Raw genomic sequence first — 21,553 nt, 5'->3', positions numbered from 1 at the left:
GGAGGTGTCTTGATTTGCACGCTTTGTACAAAATAATAAAATGCAGTACGGCAGGATCTTTATAAAACACACCTACTCATTCAAGGGTTTTTATTTATTTTCACTATTTTCTACATTGTAGAGAAGACATCACAACTATGAAATAACACATATGGGATCATGTAGTAACCAAAAAAGTGTTAAACAATTCAAAATATATTTGAGATTCTTCAAAGTAGCCACCCTTTTCCAATCCATCTTAATTGGGTTGAGGTCGGGTGATTGTGGAGGCCAGGTCATCTGATGCAACGCTCCATCACTCTCCTTCTTGGTAAAATTGCCCTTACACAGCCTGGAGGTGTGTTTTGAGTCATTGTCCTGTTGAAAAATAAATGATAGTCCCACTAAGCACAAACCAGATGGGATGGCGTATCACTGCAGAATGCTGTGGTAGCCATGCTGGTTAAGTGTACCTTGAATTCTAAATAAATTACCGGCCAGTGTCACCAGCAAAGCACCCCCACACCATCACACCTCCTCCACCATGCTTCACGGTGGGAACCACACATGCGGAGATCCTCCTTTCACCTACTCTGCGTCTCACAAAGACACAGCGGTCAAATATGGACTTATCAGACCAAAGGACAGATTTCCACCGGTTCGAATGTCCATTGTATACCACCACTACCTTGTCACAACACAACTGAATGGCTCAAACGCATTAAGAAGGAAAGAAATTCCACAAATTAACTTTTAACAAGGCACACCTGTTAATTGAAATGCGTTCCAGGTGACTACCTCATGATTTTATTTGATTTTATTTGGATCTCTTTTAGTCCCCATTTGGACTAATCTTCCAAGAGTCCTTAAACATTCAAATACAATTTATAATACGAACACATTTCCACATATAACACACTATTACAAACATACATAATATACTAACATAATGACCCAATAAATACTCAATCTAAAAAAATATTGATTCTTCATCTACTATAGTCCCACAACATTTCTATGTATTATATTTAAATCGTTTTAAAATAATGTTTACATTTATATATTGAAAAGTTTCTGGTTTGCTCAGTTAATTTATTCCATTTCTTTATTGCTCTAAATCGAAATGTTATTTTGCCTATTTCTCTTTTCTGTCTGGACAACGCATAGATGGTGGACAATCTATTCCTAGTATTTACGGAATGTCTGTCTCTTACCAACTGAATACCGTTGTGAATAGAACTTGGCCGTTTTAAATGATGTATATTATGAAATAAAATAAGCATGTTCCTTTCAATTATCTTATCGATTGATGACCAACCAAGAACATTGCGCATGACTGCAACAGAAGAACCATATCTCCACCTTAAAACAATCCTTGCTGCTTTGTTCTGTGCATTCTGCAGCCTCCTAACTTCACTTGATGATGCATTTCCCCGGACCACAGAACAGTAGTTCACCTGACTCTCAATTAATGCTTGTGTTTTTTGCTGAATAATTTTTCCTTGTAAATATTTAGCTATCCTTCTGATTATGCATGCTGTTTTAATATTTGTTTTACATAGATTAGTTATTTGAGACGACCATGATAAGCAGTTGTCTAGCTGCACTCCCAATAGTTTGGTTTCTGCCACTTCTTCAATTTGTACTCCTCCCATACTTAATTGTATCCCATGCTGTTTTGGCCTTTTCATAGTGGAACAGACCAACATAACTTTGGTTTTCTTGGTGTTTAAAACAAGTTTGTTTTGGCAAACCCACTCCCTAATATTCTCCAAATCTCCTTGTAAAGCTTGCTGTACCTGTTGAACCGATTGTCTTGCTGCATAAATTGTAGTATCATCTGCAAATATAGTAGCTTGAGTTTCAGATAAGGGATAAGGAAGGTCGTTGGTATATATTAAATAGAGAAGTGGCCCAAGGCAGCTGCCCTGCGGTATTCCACAGTTTAACACATGAGGGGAAGAAAATGAACCATTGATATAGGTGGACTGTTTCCTGTCAGTTAGATATGACTGTACCCAATTCAATGCTACCTCCTTAAAACCATAATGCATTCATTTTGTCAAAATTATTTCATGATCCACTAAATCAAATGCTGCACTGAAATCTGAAATCATGAAGCTGGTTGACAGAATGCCAAGAGTGTGCAAAGCTGTCATGAAGGCAAAGAGTGGCTACTTTAAAGAATCTCAAATATAAAATATATTTGTATTTGTTTAACACTTTTTTGCTTACTACATGATTCTATATGTGTTATTTCATTGTTTTGATGTCTTCACTATTATTCTATAATGTAGAAAATACTAAAATGTAAGAAAAACCCTTGAATGAGTAGGTGTGTCCAAACTTTTGACCGGTACTGTAGCTATAACTGGCATGTTCATGTGTCTCCGGCCATGATCAACTGCAATAACCTAACCTGGGTGGTCTTAACCAATCATAGTGCAGTATGATATGACGGTAGAATGCAACCAATTACAATTCAGTATGTTGACACATACTGTATGAATATTACAGGAGGTTGTTGGTAAACAAACAGGGTTTGATTGAACAGAGACCCTAGTGTTAGAACCAGATCAACTCAGACCTTTTAGACTGAAGAAACACTCTGCTCTATGCACAGCCTATTGGGACCGAACAAGTCCCAGGCTACATCCCAAATTGCACCCTATTCCCTTTATATTACACTAATTTTGACCAGGGCTCTTGTCAAAAGTAGTGTACTCTAAAGGGAATAGGGTGCCATTTGAGAAGTGCCCCCAGTTAGTCCATCTTCTGTCCCGCTAAAAGAGCTTATTTCCCATGTATTGTTTCCTGGACTGTTCTTTTAACAGATCCTCTAGTTTTTGCCTGAGTGATTCTCTGTTCCGACAGAGCTCTCTACTCTGCTCTCTGCACGTTCCCCGTGGTTGTTAATGAGTGGTCTGTCTCACAGCGAGCAGAGCAGAGTGGATCGGAGAGATCCCAGAGGGGCGTGCTGCCATGTAGAGTTTTAAATGCTGTTTTGACAAGGCAGACTGACCTCCCTCTCCGTGAAAGAGGCTGCGGTCTGTTGCCATAGTGCTGTAGCTGTACGGGACTGTAATTATCCTGCACTGACAGTCCTCTCTATATGAGATTTTCAAGAATCACAGATAGCAGCCTGCCTGCCTGAGAAATAGACCATCTCTTTGTGTTACCATGACTTAATCATGGCTATGTTAAAGGAAAATTCCACTCAAAAACTATCTTTTGGTATTTGTTTCATTAGTCCATTATTGATTTAGTCCCAAAATGTTTTGCATGTCAGCAATCAAGTTTTCAAGATATATAACTTTCAAAGTACAGAAATAAATTTTTCATATGATGCAAAACTCAGCATCATACTCTCTCTCTCTTCCCACCGACCCCTGCCCTCACCCTTCTGTATCTTTCCCTTTTCATTATGGTGATGTGAGGACAGTCCCTTATCACAGTGGAGAGAATAGAGATATGAATGGAGATGGGGAAGGCAGTCGGTGTCCTTTGATGTTCTGATGGAAGGACTTAATCTTGTCAGGCACAGAACACACAGAGAACTGTCATGGAATATGTCACATGTCATGGTACATACGCATGTTGGCGCATAGACTACGCCCCCCCCCCCCCCCACACACACACACACACACACACACACACACACACACACATACACATACACATACACATACACATATACATATACATATACATATACATATACATATACATACACACACACATACACTGAGCGTACAAAACATTAAGGACACCTTCCTAATATTGAGTTGCACTGCACCTTTTTCCCCTCAGAACAGCCTCAATTCGTCAGGGCATGGACTCTACAAGGTGTCGAAAGCGTTCGACGGGGATGCTGGCCCATGTTGACTACAATGCTTCCCACAGTTGTGTCAAGTTGGCTGGATGTCCTTTGGGTTGTGGACCGTTCTTGATACACACGGGAAACTATTGAGCGTGAAAAAACCAGCAGCGTTGTCGTTCTTGACACCAACCGGTGTGCCTGCCACCTACTACCATACCCAGTTCGAAGGCGCTTAAATATTTTGTCTTGCCCATTCACCTTCTGAATGGCACACATACACAATCCATGTCTCAATTGTCAGAAGGCTTAAAAATCCTTCTTTAACCTGTCTCCTCCACTTCATCTACACTGATTGAAGTGGATTTAACAAGTGACGTCAACAAGGGATCATAGGTCAGCCTATGTCAAATCAAATCAACATGTATTGGTCACATACACATGGTTAGCAGATGTTATTACAAGTGTAGCGAAATGCTTGTGCTTCTAATTCCGACAGTGCAGCAATATCTAACATGTCATCTAACAATTCCACAATAACTACCTAATACACACAAATCTAAGTAAAGGAATGGAATAAGAATATATACATATAAGTATATGGATGAGCAATGACAGAGCGGCATAGGCAAAATGCCATGGAAAGAGCACGTGTTCCTAATGTCTTGTACACCCAGTGTATATGCTCATACACAAACGGCTCAGTGAAACTGCTGGTATGTGAGAATGTCATGTTAATCACACTCAGCATAATCCGTTATTCTCTGAGCGCAATGCAGTTATGCAAATCTAAATCCCATGACACATGACACATGGGGGGTAGTGGAGGAGGACGGGGGGTGTCTATATTTACTCCAATTAAAGAGATTGATGCCCCCCCACCCACCACTATCCATCCCTCAGTGTGTGAAGAATCACTAGAGGAGACACAGCCTATAACTCACCCAATGGAAACCAAGGTCAGACAGGGGCCATGGATATCTCTTTGCTCCCTCTTCCTCCTCTATCGCTGTCAATATCACCCTCCTCTCGATATCCCTGTCCCCCTCGCTCTCTGTGCTGATGCAGAGGGAAAGGGCGCTCCCCCCCCTCTCTCTGCTGATGCAGAGGAAAGGGCGCTCCCCCTGCGTCCCTCTCCCTCCCTCTCTCTGTGCTGATGCAGAGTTAAGGGCCGCTGTGTCTCAGTCACATGGTGAGAGCCTCCAGCTGCAGTTTGAGGTCAGCTGTCTGTCTGCCTCTATCCCTGTGTTGTGGTGGTTATTCAGGTGGATGTACCCCTGCAGTGTACACACACACACAAATACACACACAGTTTGTCTCCTGGACATTTATTCCCATGCACCATCCTGCAGGCATAACATAGCAAATTCAATCTGAAAGTTTATCACATCTCTGTGAGATTTGAAATGTCAAGGTTATATCCAAACGGATTTGTCACTGCTTTGTGCGTCATGTGTGTGTTCTTTTTTCTTTTTTTACAGTACGTCTTTTTCACTGGCAGGCTTAAGTAAAAGAGTAGTAGGCCATCTCTGTTGAGCAGTAGCATAGTTCTTGCCTGTGCTTTGTTACCAGACAGCTCTTCAAATGAATAAGGCTGATGTGGATGTTTTGTTGCCATGTTGTATTTTGATGTGTGATTTGAGTGTTGGTTGAATTAGTGACAGTCTGAATGACGAGTAGCTGTCAGCTCCCTGTCACCGTGGCGGTAGCCTGCACTGTGACGTTACAGGGGACAGATGCCTAACACCCTGTGAACTTGCGCCTATGTGCATCTGTCACACACAAACACACACTCTACCTACCATACAAAATAACGACTGCTACTTCAGGTGTTCTTTGAAGTTGTCCCATATGGATATATCAGAATAAAATAAGCGTAGCGGCATAGACGTGTCACTGTAATCAATCTCATTGTGGATTCTCATCGTGAATTAGCGCAAGCAGCTAGCCTAGCCTGGTTTCTCTGTCAGATCAATGGATTAGCGCTAGCAGCTAGCCTAGCATGGTTTCTCTGTCAGATCAATGCAGCTGAACAATAGTGACAGGCCTTGTGATGATAATACGACAAACAAACAAAGAATTAATAGTCACTAATTTGTAAAGTAAAATACTTCAATGGGGCATTAAGGTTTGAGAGCAATTAGCTGAATTACAGTCATAATAATTAGGTATTTGCTTATACAGTACTTCCTCAATTTGCATCTCTCTCTCGCTGTGCTTTTTTTGTATTTAGTCAAAAAAATGTTTTTTTCTTTCTCTTTGCTCTGTTCTCCATCCCTCTCACTCTTCCTTCCCTCTCCCCTCACTTCCTCTCTCCTTCAGATGAGCCTGTTGTGGGTGTGAGGGGCTTCGTACGGAACCCAGCCCATCTCCAGGGCTCCATTCTGAGGACAAATCTGAGGAAGAGCCCCCAGGGGTTTGGCTTCACCATCATTGGGGGCGACCGCCATGACGAGTTCCTCCAGGTGAAGAACGTGCTCCGAGACGGGCCCGCCGCGCACGACAACAAGATGACCTCTGGTGAGTGTTGTACGCGCATGTCAACACACACAGACGTACACATAGATGCTTGTACGCAGGAACGCACGCACACAAACACACACACAGCGCACGTGTGCACACAGATCAACAAGGTTCATTTATCATTGTCTGTACACACACGTTTATGGCAACACACTGATTTGAAGTGGAGTTATACACAGTATTTCAGATTTCATACTGAAGGCTTCTTGTCTGTGCTTCTTTACATGCTTATGATTATTACGAACATGCATATCTATAAGTGTGGTCATACAGTATATATTGGATCACGTACAGTTGAAGTCGGAAGTTTACATACACCTTAGCCAAATACATTTAAACTCAGTTTTTCACAATTCCTGACATTTAATCCTAGTAAAAATGATCTGTCTTGTATCACCACTTTCTTTTAAGAATGTGAAATGTCAGAATAATAGTAGAGAAAATGATTTATTTCAGCTTTTATTTCTTTCATCACATTCCCAGTGGGTCAGAAGTTTACATACACTCAATTAGTATTTGGTAGCATTGCCTTTAAATTGTTTAACTTGGGTCAAACGTTTCGGCTAGCCTTCCACAAGCTTCCCACAATAAGTTGGGGGAATTTTGGCCCACCCCCGACAGAGCTGGTGTAACTGAGTTAGGTTTGTAGGCCTCCTTGCTCGCACACACTTTTTCAGTTCTGCCCACAAATGTTCTATGGGATTGAGGTCAGGGCTTTGTGATGGCGACTCCAATACCTTGACTTTGTTGTCCTTAAGCCATTTTGCCACAACTTCGGAAGTATGCTTGTGGTCATTGTCCATTTGGAAGACCCATTTGCGACCAAGCTTTAACTTCCTGACCGATGTCTTGAGATGTTGCTTCAATATATCCACATAATATTCCTATCTCATGATGCCATCTATTTTGTGAAGTGCACCAGTCCCTCCTGCAGCAAAGCACCCCCACAACATGATGCTGCCACCCCCGTGCTTCACGTTTGGGATGGTGTTCTTCGGCTTGCAAGCCTCCCCCTTTTTCCTCCAAACATAACGATGGTCATTATGGCCAAACAGTTCTATTTTTATTTAATCAAACCATTTCTCCAAAAAGTAAGATCTTTGTCCCCATGTGCAGTTGCAAACCGTAGTCTGGCTTTTTTATGGCGGTTTTGGAGCAGTGGCTTCTTCCTTGCTGAGCAGCCTTTCAGGTTATATCAATATTGAACTAGTTTTACTGTGGATATAGATACGTTTGTATCTGTTTCCTCCAGCATCTTCACAAGGTCCTTTGCTGTTGTTCTGGGATTGATTTGCACTTTTTGCACGAAAGTACGTTCATCTCTAGGAGACAGAACGCGTCTCCTTCCTGAGCGGTATGACGGCTGCGTGGTCCCATGGTGTTTATACTTGCGTACTATTGTTTGTACAGATGAACGTGGTACCTTCAGGCGTTTGGAAATTGCTCCCAAGGATGAACCAGACTTGTGGAGGTCTACAATTCTTTTTTTCTGGGGTCTTGGCTGATTTCTTTTGATTTTCCCATGATGTCAAGCAAAGAGGCACTGAGTTTGAAGGTAGGCCTTGAAATACATCCACAGGTACACCTCCAATTGACTCAAATTATGTCAATTAGCCTATCAGAAGCTTCTAATGCCATGACATCATTTTCTGGAATTTTCCAAGCTGTTTAAAGGCACAGTCAACTTAGTGTATGTAAACGTCTGACCCACTGGAATTGTGATACAGTGAATTATAAGTGAAATAATCTGTCTGTAAACAATTGTTGGAAAAATGACTTGTGTCATGCACAAAGTAGATGTCCTAACCGACTTGCCAAACTGTAGTTTGTTAACAAGAAATTTGTGGAGTGGTTGAAAAACAAGTTTTAATGACTCCAACCTAAGTGTATGTAAACTTCCGACTTCAACTGTATGTGACATACAGTATACACAGCCCAAACGGCCTTCAATAAACATCCCGGTATTAGTATATAGCTGCCATGTAAAATTTAAAATCCCTCGCTATGTCGAGATCACAACTTATTTGTCTCATGATCACTATATAACTAAAGTGTTTTGTCGAGATCACAAATAATCAGAAGTACCACGCATCATCCATTAATTTGGTCAGATGCACGATAACCACCTCATCAAGGAGCCTTGTGGCTGCAATGATCGCAATGCGCTCTTGGGGCATTTAAGCCCTGAACAATGTCTGACAGGCAATGCTGTCTCCAATGCTGCGCCCTACCCCCAAAACCACAGTCAATCTCATGCAAAGAATAACGCAGTTAACTTGGCTAGTCTTGTGAGATGGATAGTTAGCTAGTTAGTCTTGTTAGCTTGTTAGCTATGCTGGTTGTTAGCTTGCATAACCGATATATATATAGTTCATGGATAATATTTACAATTACAGTGGGTGAGCTCCATCCCTGACAGGTTGATCAGATAAAATTTTAGCCTCAGATAAAACCAGGATGCTGCCTCATAGGCTGTTTCATAGGTAAGGCTCCTTGAAGACAGATTAGCTGTCAAATTGCTTTATAGGCAGATGCATATCTGATCCAGGGGGTGAGCTCTATTCCAGGCAGGCTGATCAGATTCAATAGGCTCAGAGGCTGATTTCAGGATGCTGCCTTGTAGGCTGTTTCAATGGTAAAGCTCCTTGCAGGCAGATTAGCTGTCAGTGCTTTATAGGCTGATGCATGTCATCCAGAGTGGGTGAGCTCTATTCTTGGCATGCTGATCAGATTCAATAGCAGCCTCAGAGGCTTGTAAATCAGGAGGCTGACTTGTAGGCTATTTCATATGTAAGGCTCCTTGCAGACAGCCTACAAGGCTGCATCCTGACATATCAGCCTCTGAGGCTGCTATTGAATCTGATCAGCTTGTAAGGAATAAAGTGCACCCTCTCTTGATCATATACATAATGCATTGGCTGCTAATCTACCTGCAATGAACTTTACCTATAGACGTGTTGGTTGTATAGCAACAGAAACGATGCGCTCGCAACCATGGAGCAAACAGATGAGGGTGGCTTATCTATCTAACCCATCTATGAAACTACAAGGCAGAATCCTGACTTATCAGCCTCTGAGGCTGCTATTGAATCTATTCAAGCTCTGAGCCTGAAATGTAATCTGATCAGCCTGTCAGGAATAGAGCTCACCCACTCAAATTTAAATATCATCCATAAAACAACTGCCCCTTCCAATCATACACATACTGTATCAGATATGCAAGCTAACGACCAGAATAGAAAACAAACTAGCTAGCTAACGAGACTACCTAGCTAACTAGCTAGCAGCTCTCTTGCTCGCAAAGTTAGTTGCATTGTTGCTTACATGTGATTGGCTGTGGTCTTGGGCGTGGCAAATAGCCTGGGAGACAGAGCTGCCTGTCAGGCATTGTTCAGGGCTTCAATGCCCCACAAGGGCTTAGCTGCCCCTCAAGTTGATTTAAAAAAAATGTTACCTTTATTTAAGCAAACCAGACGGCACAATTTTAATTTTTTAATTTTTTATTGGCGGATATCCAGGGGCACACTCCCAACACTCAGACATAATTTACAAACGAAGCATTTGTGTTTAGTGAGTCTGCCAGATCAGAGGCAGTAGAGATGACCAGGGATGTTCTCTTGATAAGTGTGTGAATTGGATAATTTTCCTCTCAAAATGTAACGAGTACTTTTGGGTGTCAGGGAAAATATATGGAGTAAAAAGTCTATACTTTTGTTTAGGAATTTAGTGAAGTAAAAGTTGCCAAAAAATATAAATTGTAAAGTACAGATACCCCAAAAAACGACTTAAGTAGTACTTTAAAGTATTTTTTACTTAAGTACTTTACACTACTGCTCCCAGCTAGCTAGCGGTGTTGGGAGTTTCCTGCTTTTGTTTTGGCTGGAGATAAGCTGAGCACATTTTCCTAATCTTTATTGATCTGGCTGGGGCTAGCTGACTTAATACACCCAGGCTGGAATGATGGAGAATGAGGGGAAGGAGAGAGTGTTAGGCTGTACCTTACTTACTTACGTACCAACGATGCCTTCATGCGGGCACTGTCTGCGCTAAACGTTATGCAAACTGATTTGTGTGTTAGTGGACTGGGTCTGGTGTTAGTGGACTGGGTATAGTGCCACAACTAACCACAGCACACTCCCATTTTAAAGACAGTTGCCAATGCTGATATTGACACGTCCTTTTCCCTTTTTCCTCTTCTCTCCCTCTCCTCTACCAGGTGACGTCATCGTGGACATCAACGGGCTGTGTGTCCTGGGGAAGACTCATGCTGACGTGGTTCAGATGTTCCAGTCTATCCCAGTCAACCAGTACGTGGACATGGTGCTGTGTCGGGGTTACCCCCTCCCTGAGGACCCCAGTGGGAGTGACGACGCCTCCTCGTGGGACATAGCCACAGCCCTGGCTCCCGACGCCACCCCTTCACTTTCGACCTCTAACCCCCAGGAGATACACTATGTCACCAGCCCAGACGGCACCCTCCCAAGACAGGTACAGTACAACCAGTTCCTCCCTAGGTTTCTTCCTTTTAGGGAGTTTTTCCTGGCCACTGTGCTTCTGTTTTTGCTGTCAGGGGTCTAGCCTGGGTTACTGTAAAAGCACTTTGTGAAAACTGCTGATGTTAAAAGGGGATATATAAATAGATTTGAGTGATTTTAATTTGATTGATTGATTGACAGACAACAGCTGTCCCAGCCATGTCCAACGGGGGGCGCCACTACCCTGAGGGTCCAGACCCCACGCTGTTGCAGCCGGAGCTGGTGGGCGTACCCCTGGTGAAGGGGCCAGGAGGGTTCGGCTTTGCCATCGCAGACTGCCCCCTGGGCCAGAAGGTAAAATGTATTTAATGAATTTCCGGTAACACTTTACCATAGCCCCACTTATGTATGACTGGTGTTATAATGCCAGATGTGTGGACTCGAGTCAGATAACTTGGACTGGAGTCTGACTCGAGTCACAAATTTGATGACTTGAAACTCGATAGAAAATAAAATGACTTGACTTGGACTTGGAGCCTCAAGACTTGGGACTCGACTTTGACTCAACTTTTGTTTTGTAATGTTTTGTCACTCATTTTGTTGCACAATCTGTGGATTACTCTCCACGCAGCCAGAGACAGTATATCACTTGCAAAAAAACAGATTGGCTAGTGAAACACTCAGCCCTCTGATTGGACCAGCAAACTGTCAATCAACACATGTCGGGTGAGATAGTGCAATGAGGTTTTGGGGGGTTGCGAGTGTGAAACTGAATGGAGAAAAACACATATTTTTCATACATATTTTAATAGGCTACATATAGCCTACCATTTGTATTTTATATTTATACCTTTGCTTATTCGATCTTGTCACTAACATAAGCCTATGGCATGGCACCAAATTCTTGTTTCAAAAACATCTTATTAGTGCTTCAGAACCAAAAAGTTGTGCGTTTTGACTGTTGACCAATGAGCAGTCAACAGCATTTGTGCGCAAAGGCGGGCGCACATATCCAGGTTAGTGATCAGAAAGCACTGGTTTAATTATCTCCGGTTTTGCCTGGCAAAAATAGAGTAGCCTAACTACATTGCTATGGACGCATCTTTGCCACATATAGGCTACCTGGTGATTTCATTGATCATTTTCATACTTCAGATAGGCCTAGTTTGGGTGGGTTATAATTATATAGATGCCTCGGTGGTGGTACTGCATGTCTCTAAAGATACCTGTAACATCGCACTACCTTCAATACTTATGGGATGAAGATGTAACATTCTGGCAATGAATTACGAGAAAGAAGAATGCTACAGACAGATCATGCTTTCCATCCGATCCTGCAACCCCTGCTGCATACAGGTAGGCCGTATGATCCTGCAACCCCTGCTGCATACAGGTAGGCCGTATGATCCTGCAACCCCTGCTCCATACAGGTAGGCCGTATGATCCTGCTTGCTCTGGACTCCAGAGAAGGGACAGTGTGACATGATATCCCTAGTTAGTATGGACCACTAACATGAATGACTTTCATCTCAAAATGCAGGTGTTTCTGCGTTTCTATATATACAATTTCTGTATCTTGCGTTTTGAAAATGCGTGACCGTTTATGGCTGTAATGACGAGCTACATTTGTGCAGTGATTGTGCGCGGGGGTCACAAGCTTTGAACCAACCAGGTCGAGGGTCAAGAAGTTAGTAAACCACTGAGCTAGAGAACACCTCTGTATAAAGCCTTATGTAGTAGTAGGTGTTGTAACAACTTGATGAATGGTGTATATAAGGAAGCCTACAGTAAAGATTTACCGAATGTACTTTCATCTCATTTAATATAGGTTAAACAAATCCAATATAATGTAATCAAATGTAATGTAACCTAACTAATGTAATCCCAGGTGAAGATGATCCTAGATGCCCAGTGGTGCCGTGGCCTGCTGAAGGGGGATGTAATCAAGGAGATCAACCGTCACAACGTCCAGACAATGAGCCACTCCCAGGTGGTGGACATCCTCAAAGACCTGCCTGTGGGGAGCGAGGTCAACGTTCTAGTTCTCAGAGGAGGTGAGACAGACATATCCGTTATGATATTATAAAGCTCTGCATTACAGCTGTTTCCCCTATGCAATATGCACTTTCCCTCAGTCTATACTAGACAGTGTACGCCTTGAGCAAGTTCATTTCTGGTGTTCAGTTGAGACAGTCATAAGAGTATCGCTAAGATGTGTATCACAAAACTTCTTCCTCTATGCACTAGTTTATGGGCTTGCCGTAGACCAGTGGTTCCCAACCTTTTTCAGTTACTGTACAACCAACGGAATTTTGCTCTGCCCGGAGTACCCCTTCATGTTAATTTTACCAGTAGGCCGATGGTCTCATGGGTCTTCTCAAGTACCCCCGTGGATAGGCCAAGTACTCCTACAGTCGGTGTCCTACCCCTGGTTGGGAACTACTGCCCTAGGCCTTGGTAATCAGCGTTGTTATGATAGGAGGGTGGCAGTGCACGCCTTCATCCCAGTCAACATACCTGTGTTCAGAGGAGCTGCCAGACCAAACTGATTACTTCCACCGTAGTCTATATAGTAGTTCCTAGAGGAAGTATGTTAGATGGCCGTTCAGCTCCTCAGCAGCCGGCCCTCCCAGAAGCCAGCCCCAGAGCCACCCACCGTTTAATAAAGCAATTTCATGCTCTAGTCTATCCCACTATCGATCCACTATCCATTTCCCATTTGCACCTCTGCACCTTGACCGGAGAGGAGAGGAGGGGGGAGGAGGAGGAGAGGAGAGGAGGGGGGAGTAAGAGAGGGAGGAGGAGAAAGGTTTGCTAGTGAAAGATATATTCAGACAACTGTAGTGTTTGGCTAGGTAGTGATTCATGATGGGGGGATAAAATGTGCTATATTATTTTTGACGATATATCGTATCGTTTTGACAATATTGCAATATTTTTGGCAATTTTCTGTACCTGCCAAATTCCAGTATTCATAGCTTGTTCTCCATCTTCTTTTTAAATATGGAGCCAATTAGTTTTTTTAGCACTTTTTCCATGGCTGATCAAAGCTCATTTTCTCATGACTCTCGTATTGGAACATCGAATCGCAATAAAATCACAGTATCTAATCGCAATGCATATAGAATAGTGAGAATCGCAATACATATAGAATAGTGAGAATCGCAATACATATAGAATAGTGAGAATCGCAACACATATAGAATAGTGAGAATCACAATGCATATAGAATAGTGAGAATCACAATACATATAGAATAGTGAGAATCGCAATACATATAGAATAGTGAGAATCACAATACATATAGAATAGTGAGAATCACAATGCATATAGAATAGTGAGAATCGCAATACATATAGAATAGTGAGAATCACAATACATATAGAATAGTGAGAATCACAATACATATAGAATAGTGAGAATCGCAATGCATATAGAATAGTGAGAATCGCAATGCAAGAATCACAATGCATATAGAATAGTGAGAATCGCAATGCATATAGAATAGTGACAATCGCAATGCATATAGAATAGTGAGAATCGCAATGCATATAGAATAGTGAGAATCGCAATGCATATAGAATAGTGAGAATCGCAATGCATATAGAATAGTGAGAATCGCAATACATATAGAATAGTGAGAATCGCAATGCATATAGAATAGTGAGAATCGCAATGCATATAGAATAATGAGAATCGCAATGCATATAGAATAGTGAGAATCACAATGCATATAGAATAGTGAGAATCACAATGCATATAGAATAGTGAGAATCGCAATACATATAGAATAGTGAGAATCGCAATGCATATAGAATAGTGAGAATCACAATGCATATAGAATAGTGAGAATCACAATGCATATAGAATAGTGAGAATCACAATGCATATAGAATAGTGAGAATCGCAATGCATATAGAATAGTGAGAATCACAATGCATATAGAATAGTGAGAATCACAATGCATATTGTATCGATGATCTTGTATTTTGAGGTACCTGGCATTTCCCAGCACTAGTAGTTATCTTATCATTTTGTGAAGTGGTGAGTAATGGTGAAGATACAGTATGTTCACCTAATGACGTGTGCTCTGAAGATTCCTAATTGTGCTGAGTGATTAGAGGTCGGTTCGGTTTTGGTAAAACATTTTAGACATGAAATGCATTATGTGGGTTGAAATGATGTAAGAACACAGAAAGAAAATATTAATAAAAGTCCCATAATAGTAGTGACTGGCCATTACTGATTACCACTTATTAACAATCATTTATTTACATTGCTTTACTTTAATTCAATATTTGTTTTATTTGATGACTTTATTATTTCATTCCAAGTCATCTCTATATAGCAGCTGTCTATACCATCTGACAAAATCACTACTTTAGTAGTGCTTCAAAGTAAATAATTACTTTTATGATTGCTGAATACCAACTATCAATCACTTAGATCATGTATTTTCAGGCTCACGAAGCAACTGCTTTCTATCTCTCTCCATCCAGCGTTCTCTCTTCCCTCAGTCCCCATGTCTTTTTCTGCACAGACCGGACAAATTTAAGCGAGAGCGGAAGGGGTTATGGTCATTGTGGTTAATTACCACGTTTTCTGAGCTGAACATGTAGAATATTGGGCTGTTGGAAACTACAACTTCATAATACATCGCACAATTCAGGCTTGATCTGATTTATTTCTACAGAAACTGCACATTGAGCTCAAGACCACCAAAAATTCAGACATTTTCATCCCCAATTACAAGATTTTCAGACAAGATAGAACGGCCAAAGGGGGCGGTGTTGCAATCTACTGCAAAGACTGCCTGCAGAGTTCTGTTATACTATCCAGGTCTGTTCCCAAACAATTTGAACTTCTACTTTTAAAAATCCACCTCTCTAAAAACAAGTCTCTCACCGTTGCCGCCTGCTATAGACCACCCTCTGCCCCCAGCTGTGCTCTGGACACTATATGTGAACTGATTTCCCCCCATCTATCTTCAGAGCTCGTGCTGCTAGGCGACCTAAATTTGAACATGCTCAACACCCCAGCCACCCTACAATCTAAGCTTGATGCCCTCAATCTCACACAAATTATCAATGAACCTACCAGGTACCACCCCAATTCCGTAAACACGGGTACCCTCATAGATATCATCCTAACAAACTTGCCCTCCAAATACACCTCTGCTGTTTTCAACCAAGATCTCAGCGATCACTGCCTCATTGCCTGCATCCGTAATGGGTCAGCGGTCAAACGACCTCCACTCATCACTGTCAAACGCTCCCTGAAACACTTCAGCGAGCAGGCCTTTCTAATCGACCTGGCCGGGGTATCCTGGAAGGATATTGATCTCATCCCGTCAGTAGAGGATGCCTGGTCATTTTTTAAAAATGCCTTCCTCACCATCTTGAATAAGCATGCCCCATTCAAGAAATTTAGAACCAGGAACAGATATAGCCCTTGGTTCTCTCCTGACCTGACTGCCCTTAACCAACAGAAAAACATCCTATGGCGTTCTGCATTAGCATCGAACAGCCCCCGTGATATGCAACCTTTCAGGGAAGCCAGAAACCAATATACACAGGCAGTTAGAACAGCCAAGGCTAGCTTTTTCAAGCAGAAATTTGCTTCCTGCAACACAAATTCAAAAAAGTTCTGGGACACCGTAAAGTCCATGGAGAATAAGAACACCTCCTCCCAGCTTCCAACCGCTCTGAAGATAGGAAACACTGTCACCACCGACAAATCCACTATAATTGAGAATTTCAATAAGCATTTTTCTACGGCTGGCCATGCTTTCCACCTGGCTACCCCTACCCCGGACAACAGCACTGCCCTCCCCTCTGCTACTCGCCCAAGCCTTCCCCATTTCTCTTTCTCCCAAATACAGTCAGCTGATGTTCTTAATGAGCTGCAAAATCTGGACCCTTACAAATCAGCCGGGCTAGATAATCTGGACCCTTTCTTTCTAAAACTATCTGCTGAAATTGTTGCCACCCCTATTACTAGCCTCTTCAACCTCTCTTTCGTGTCGTCTGAGATCCCCAAAGATTGGAAAGCAGCTGCGGTTATCCCCCTCTTCAAAGGGGGGGACACCCTTGACCCTAACTGCTACAGACCTATATCTATCCTACCCTGCCTTTCTAAGGTCTTCGAAAGCCAAGTCAACAAACAGATTACCGACCATTTCGAATCACACCACACCTTCTCCGCTATGCAATCTGGTTTCAGAGCTGGTCATGGGTGCACCTCAGCCACGCTCAAGGTCATAAACGATATCGTAACCGCCATCGATAGGAAACAATACTGTGCAGCCGTATTCATTGACCTGGCCAAGGCTTTTGACTCTGTCAATCACCACATCCTCATTGGCAGACTCGACAGCCTTGGTTTCTCTAATGATTGCCTCGCCTGGTTCACCAACTACTTCTCTGATCGAGTTCAGTGTGTCAAATCGGAGGGTCTGTTGTCCGGGCCTCTGGCAGTCTCTATGGGGGTGCCACAGGGTTCAATTCTTGGACCGACTCTCTTCTCTGTTTACATCAATGATGTCGCTCTTGCTGCTGGTGATTCTCTGATCCACCTCTACGCAGACGACACTATTCTGTATACTTCTGGCCCTTCTTTTGACACTGTGTTAACAACCCTCCAGGCGAGCTTCAATGCCATACAACTCTCCTTCCGTGGCCTCCAACTGCTCTTAAATACAAGTAAAACCAAATGCATGCTCTTCAACCGATCGCTGCCTGCTCCTGCCCGCCTGTCCAACATCACTACTTTGGACGGCTCTGACTTAGAATATGTGGACAACTACAAATACCTAGGTGTCTGGTTAGACTGTAAACTCTCCTTCCAGACCCACATCAAACATCTCCAATCCAAAGTCAAATCTAGAATTGGCTTCCTATTCCGCAACAAAGCATCCTTTACTCATGCTGCCAAACATACCCTTGTAAAACTGACCATCCTACCAATCCTCGACTTCGGTGATGTCATTTACAAAATAGCCTCCAAAACCCTACTCAATAAATTGGATGCAGTCTATCACAGTGCCATCCGTTTTGTCACCAAAGCCCCATATACTACCCACCACTGCGACCTGTACACTCTCGTTGGCTGGCCCTCGCTTCATACTCGTCGCCAAACCCACTGGTTCCAGGTCATCTACAAGACCCTGCTAGGTAAAGTCCCCCCTTATCTCAGCTCGCTGGTCACCATAGCAGCACCTACCTGTAGCACGCGCTCCAGCAGGTATATCTCTCTAGTCACCCCCAAAACCAATTCTTCCTTTGGACGCCTCTCCTTCCAGTTCTCTGCTGCCAATGACTGGAACGAACTACAAAAATCTCTGAAACTGGAAACACCTATCTCCCTCACTAGCTTTAAGCACCAGCTGTCAGAGCAGCTCATAGATTACTGCACCTGTACATAACCCATCTACAATTTAGCCCAAACAACTACCTCTTTACCTACTGTATTTATTTATTAATTTATTTTGCTCCTTTGCACCCCATTATTTCTGTCTCTACTTTGCACTTTCTTCCACTGCAAACCAACCATTCCAGTGTTTTTTTTTACTTGCTATATTGTATTTACTTCACCACCTTGGCCTTTTTTATATTTCTATTTAGTTATATATATATTTTGTTTGCCTTCACCTCCCTTATCTCACCTCACTTGCTCACATTGTATATAGACTTATTTTTTTTCACTGTATTATTGACTATATGTTTGTTTTACTCCATGTGTAACTATGTGTTGTTGTATGTGTCGAACTGCTTTGCTTTATCTTGGCCAGGTCGCAATTGTAAATGAGAACGTGTTCTCAATTTGCCTACCTGGTTAAATAAAGGTTAAATAAATAAATAAATAAAAAAGTAATTGAACTGATGTCGGTCCATTAGTTGTTTAAAAACCGAACAATTCTAATGAGTCAAGAAGCAGTATGTTCAGCCAGAGATGTTGTGTGCCAACTCCTGACTCCTGACTCCTGACTCCTGACTCCTGACTCCTGACTCCTGTACTGTGAAGTGTTTGTCCTGAGGAGGCCTGGGGGAGGGAGCAGGATCACGTTATACTGTTGACTCCTCCATGGGAGAATGAGGGGAGACTGGTGGAGGGGCTGGCAGGGTCATCAGGAGGTCACCTAGGGGCTGAGGTATAGAACCTTGGGTCTATGACCAGGGGGTAACAGCAGCTCTCCACCACTGACAGCCATAGAGAGGGAGAACAGGAACTTGCCTGCTGAGTTGGCCCCAAGCACTATCCAGCTCACTCAAGGGTGCTTCCGCTGTGCAATAATGGTGCTTGCCCTAGGCGGTACTGGTAATACCTATGGGAATTGTCACCATGGTCAATGAAAAGGTGCTGACCAGTGACTGCTACCTGTGTGTTGTGTAAGAGTTAGAACATTTTATTAAAGTGTCCCTCCACAATGATACAATAATACACATTGTGGACCACCTAAATTGAGTTTTGAGAAACTAAAAACAATCCTAGTCAAAAATGGTACAGGCGTCATCTAGAATGCATTACATCATCTATACACATATATGCATAAACAAAACATAGTACAGTGGATAAAATGACAATTATGCACATAAATAAATTTACTTTATTGTTACCTGATTACATTTTCATCAAGACTGTTCGTATTTTTGGTGCGTCATACAGATATACACCACTGGGCTTCTTTTGATGGTCACTGGGCTTCTTTTAATGGTCACTGGGCTTCTTTTCATGGTCAATGGGCTTCTTTCGATGAGGGTGGAAGGTCTAATGCTGATTATTTGAATGGAGTGTCTTACTGTGGAATGGTAGCAACAGGTGTGGAGAATAAATGACAAGGTTAACCCTTGGTGAGGCACATCTCATCCCTCTTCCCTTAGTCTGTTTCTCTGTGTTGACGTCAGAGATTATTCTCACGCTGCTGCTTGAGCATAGTACCACCTACTGGTCAAGTTGAACCATGATCCTGCTGGTGTTTAGTATCAGAGAGGAGAATAGGGAGAGGATATAGAGATGTATGGGGCTGTCATGGTTACCACTCATTATGTAGGGCAGAGTGTGTGTCTAGGGGAAACAGTCATCTTGTATGATGATTGAGAATGTACTGTTTTACAGCAGAGCAGGGTCAATGGTGTGGGGAAACAGAGATGTATAATAATCTATCAAACCTCCATCACAATAACCCAGTCACCCAATATGGCACGGGAACCTGTCCTCCATAGTAAATGCTCTTCTTCTACTGTATTGAGTCATCTTTCTATTTTTTTTATCTCTCTCCCTCTCTCCGCCCCCAGGTCAGACATCTCCCGTGAAGTCTCTGAAACCTGTAAGTTAAAAGAAATGCTTTTAATTACCCTGCTCCTTCTCCTCTCCTCTCCTCCTCCTGCTGTCCTCTCTCACACTCTCTCCTCTCTCTACTCACTCTCTCCTCACTCTCCTCTCTAACAGAGACTCTCTCCTCTCTCACAGAGACACTCTCCTCACTCTCTCCTCTCTCAGAGACTCTCTCCCCTTGGCCACTACAGGGGATTCTAATGAGAGCCTGTGCGTCCCAAATGGCGCCCTATTCCCTATATAGTGCACTTCTTTTGACCAGGGCCTATAGGGCTTTGGTCAAAAGTAGTGCACTGTGTAGGGGGGAAAAAGTGCCATTTGGGACAGATACTGTAGAAAGTGTCAAGTGAGTCTAGGAACAGAGACAGAAACACAGCGCTTTTAAACACCAGACAGGAGATGAATTATTAAAACAATCGTGATATAACTTTGTCTTAGTTTCTTTCCCCCACCAGCAAGCGGAGTCGTCTGCTGTAGAGAGCAATTATTCAAAGAGCTAACACGAGTTGCGAGCCACAAACATACACACACACACACACACACACACACACACACACACACACACACACACACACACACACACACACACACACACACACACACACACACACACACACACACACACACAATGGTGTTATTTTTGGAGGCAACAGGCTGACTGGGGTGTGTGAATGTGCTCCTGGCAAACAGCTACTTAACATCCTGGCTGGTAGTAACTGTAGTATGTAGCAGTGGTGTAAGCTGCCATGTTCAACAGTTCTGTTCCTAGAGCCCAGCAGATACATTTTTAGAGGGCTGCCTTCTCTGAACAACAGACTAGAGGAGTCTACTGGGTCAGCAACAAGCCTTTGTACACGGCTCAGTATCAGTGCAGACAAAGACTTATATTGAGATATATAACTGAGTCCAGATATAAGGCTTTGGCTCAGTGGAAGTATTATCATTCAGCTTTATAAGGGGCTGTGTTAGTAGAGTTAAGGCCAGCACTGTAGACACTAGGGGGAAAACTCCTAAGTGTAGTTTGGGGTTACAGAAGAAAAGTAACTGTCTTCCTAAATCCAACACTATTACCCTCAGTGTCTGAGTTGTAGGTTATTGTATACTGTCTATGTTAAAACCATGATATGAATAAAATACATCGTTTTAATTGAATCATCTTGTTTGTTGTGTTGCAGTGCACTGCTCCCATGTCTCAGCAGAGGCAGGAGAGAAAGGAGAAGGAGATGACAACCAGCACAGAGACCCTCAGCACCCCAGAGCCAGCCCTGCCCCCTGCCCCACAGCCCCTTCCCTTCCCCCCCAACACCATCCACTCAGCCTCCCCCAAGCCTGACCCCTCACAACTCTACCTCAAGTCCAAGGCCCTGCTGGACAGCAAACGTGAGTATACACAAACCCCTCTAACCTGACTGACGGACAGTCTCTA

The 21,553-nt window shown here is 42.8% G+C and overlaps 1 protein-coding gene across 3 annotated transcripts in view; it reads left to right on the top strand.

The window, feature by feature from the left end:
• Positions 1-21,553, top strand: part of LOC139557605 (membrane-associated guanylate kinase, WW and PDZ domain-containing protein 3-like) — a 309,886-nt gene that overhangs the window by 273,940 nt on the left and 14,393 nt on the right. For all 3 annotated transcript variants that reach the window (XM_071372623.1, XM_071372624.1, XM_071372625.1), the window contains 6 exons: positions 6,119-6,316; positions 10,536-10,807; positions 10,996-11,148; positions 12,683-12,848; positions 20,088-20,119; positions 21,303-21,507. In XM_071372623.1, coding sequence (XP_071228724.1) covers positions 6,119-6,316; positions 10,536-10,807; positions 10,996-11,148; positions 12,683-12,848; positions 20,088-20,119; positions 21,303-21,507 — 1,026 coding nt within the window. The remainder of the gene's footprint in view (positions 1-6,118; positions 6,317-10,535; positions 10,808-10,995; positions 11,149-12,682; positions 12,849-20,087; positions 20,120-21,302; positions 21,508-21,553) is intronic.

Source organism: Salvelinus alpinus, chromosome 28, assembly GCF_045679555.1.
Source record: "Salvelinus alpinus chromosome 28, SLU_Salpinus.1, whole genome shotgun sequence".
Lineage (NCBI taxonomy): Eukaryota > Metazoa > Chordata > Actinopteri > Salmoniformes > Salmonidae > Salvelinus > Salvelinus alpinus.
The sequence above is the reverse complement of the archived record's forward strand: the minus strand, read 5'-3'. Positions and strand labels throughout refer to the sequence as shown.